The sequence below is a fragment of the Solanum pennellii genome, chromosome 2 (genome assembly GCF_001406875.1).
Source record: "Solanum pennellii chromosome 2, SPENNV200".
Classification (NCBI taxonomy): Eukaryota; Viridiplantae; Streptophyta; class Magnoliopsida; order Solanales; family Solanaceae; genus Solanum; species Solanum pennellii.
Window position 1 is genome coordinate 40,666,151 of NC_028638.1, and position 2,406 is coordinate 40,668,556.

General features: G+C 34.0%; 1 protein-coding gene across 1 annotated transcript; it reads left to right on the top strand.

Annotated features, from left to right (window-relative positions):
* The first annotated feature begins 375 nt into the window (after positions 1-375).
* Positions 376-2,046, top strand: LOC107011932 (zinc-finger homeodomain protein 9-like). The gene has a single exon (XM_015211622.2). The coding sequence runs from the start codon at positions 651-653 to the stop codon at positions 1,719-1,721; it is 1,071 nt and encodes a 356-aa protein (XP_015067108.1). The 5' UTR covers positions 376-650; the 3' UTR covers positions 1,722-2,046.
* The last annotated feature ends 360 nt before the right edge of the window (positions 2,047-2,406 follow it).

Genomic DNA, 2,406 nt, shown 5'->3' on the forward strand with positions numbered 1-2,406 from the left:
TCCTGACCTAATTAAAGAAAAGAAAGAAATTTTTTAATCTTATGGTTCTAAATTAAAGTTATGTCAAATATATCAAAATGTTCTTAAATCTGTGATCTAAATGTTAAAGTGTTGTCAAAAAGGAAAAAGAGTATTTTTTTTAACAAACTAAAAAAGGAAATAGAGTCATTCTTTTTTAAGTGGAGGATGTATATATTTTAATGTTTCTTTAAGGTTAACAAAAATAAAATTACCTATTAGCTTGTGATTTAAAAATATATATTTTTTAAAATACTAATCATAAGGACTAAAGTTATAGTAGGTAACAAGTTGAGGGATGAAAAGCACAAATATAACAATTTTATAATCTAAGGTCATCACTATTCATATCTTCATTATCATCATCTTCATCAACCCAAAACCATAACCATAAACAAAAACCTAAAAAAACATCCTTCATTTCTTTTTCATCCTTTTGTCTTCTCACTTACTAAAGTCCCCCTTTCATTTTTTTTCCCTTCCTTCTTATTAACCTTTTTTCCTATGAATTAAGATAGTTCTTTTTATTTTTTTTTTGGGAATGAAATCATCTTGACCTTAAATTTAATCATCTATTAACTCTTTAACTCGAAAAAAAAAAAAGATAAAAAAGAGTGTTAGATGTTTCAGCCATGGAGTTAACCAACAACAACAACAACAACACAACTATTAGTACTATTACTACTACTACTACAGTGAAAACCCCAGAAGCTGAAATTGAAACCCCAACTCAGATCCAGAAACTGAAACCTTTTGCTTTTAGTAATGGTGTTCTGAAAAGGAAAAGTTCATTTAACCATAACAATCATCATCTTCATCATCACCCTGTTGTGGTTATTTACAGAGAGTGTTTGAAAAATCATGCTGCTAGTTTAGGGGGTCATGCTGTTGATGGGTGTGGAGAATTTTTGCCTTCTCCTGCAGCTAACCCATCTGACCCAACTTCACTGAAATGTGCTGCTTGTGGGTGTCACCGTAATTTTCACCGACGTGAACCGGAAGAACCAGTTGTAATTCCACCGCCACCTATTGCAACTGCGGTGCTTGAGTATCAACCTCATCATCGTCATCATCCACCTCATCCTCCACCACCTCTGCAGGTTCCATGTGGGGAACATAGTAGTCCGAATTCGCCATCTCCACCGCCGATTTCGTCGGCTTATTACCCAGCTTCTGCACCACACATGCTTTTAGCACTCAGTGCTGGGTTTTCTGGGGAGAAAAATCAGAACCCGACATCAGCTCCGTTAGGTCATTCTAACGGGAGGAAGCGTTTCAGAACGAAATTCACTCCAGATCAGAAGGTGAAAATGCAGGAATTTGCTGAGAGAGTTGGGTGGAAAATGCAGAAGAGAGATGAAGATCTGGTGAGCAATTTCTGTAACGAAATTGGAGTTGAAAAAGGGGTTTTAAAGGTATGGATGCACAATAACAAAAACACTTTCGGGAAGAAATCAGATCAACCCAACTCCGGCTCCGGCGACGGTGACAACGACAACCACCACCAGAATGGTAATACTAACAGCGATAATGGTTTTTGTATTGTTAGTAGAAATAACAATCATAACAATTCTGATTCAGAATTTCATCATCATCTTCAGCATGAAAGTAACAACAACAATGACAACAAAAAAGGCATAATCCACCATCTTCACACAACTGACAGTGTTGTTGCAACGAATGGGTCGTCTTCTTCATCTTGATCTAATTAAATATGAATGACCCCCCAAAAATATATATATATATATGCACAAATAAAGTTTTAACTAGAATTAGTGCAAGAAAGAGAAAAATTCCGAGGCTGGTTACTATTAATCACGTTTATTTCTTCCAATTAGAACTGTTTTTTTTTTTATGCTTTGTTGTTAAGGATTAGTGCTCAGCTTGATGAGGATTACACTGGGAAATCAAGATTGTTCCAATGAGCAATTTAATTTGTTAATTTTTCTTTCTTTTGCTTACTGCTGGCCTTGTATATTAATTATGCTACTTAATTACTATAATTCATTCCATTAAGAAACTTAGCTATTGAGCATTGATTCCTTTTTCTTTTTTTTACACTTTTTTTTTGTGCTGTTAAAAAAATTGCATGTCTGCAATTAGGTACAGTGTATAAATTTCTGTAGCTATTTGTCAGAGAAATGAGGAGGAATGACAGGGGTAGTAGGGGGTTGGGTAAGGACAGTGTTCTTGTCTGAGATGATGAAGCACAAAGTGATTTATCATAGTATTAATTTAGGGAGATTAACAGATAATTAATATAATTATCATAGTATCTCCTGACGTATGCGTCTTAGGCCTCCAAATTTAAGGCGTTTCATTTTTAATATTAATAGTTTATAAATGCTTATTTTTTATTAAATATTAAATATTATTTGTGAAAAAAGT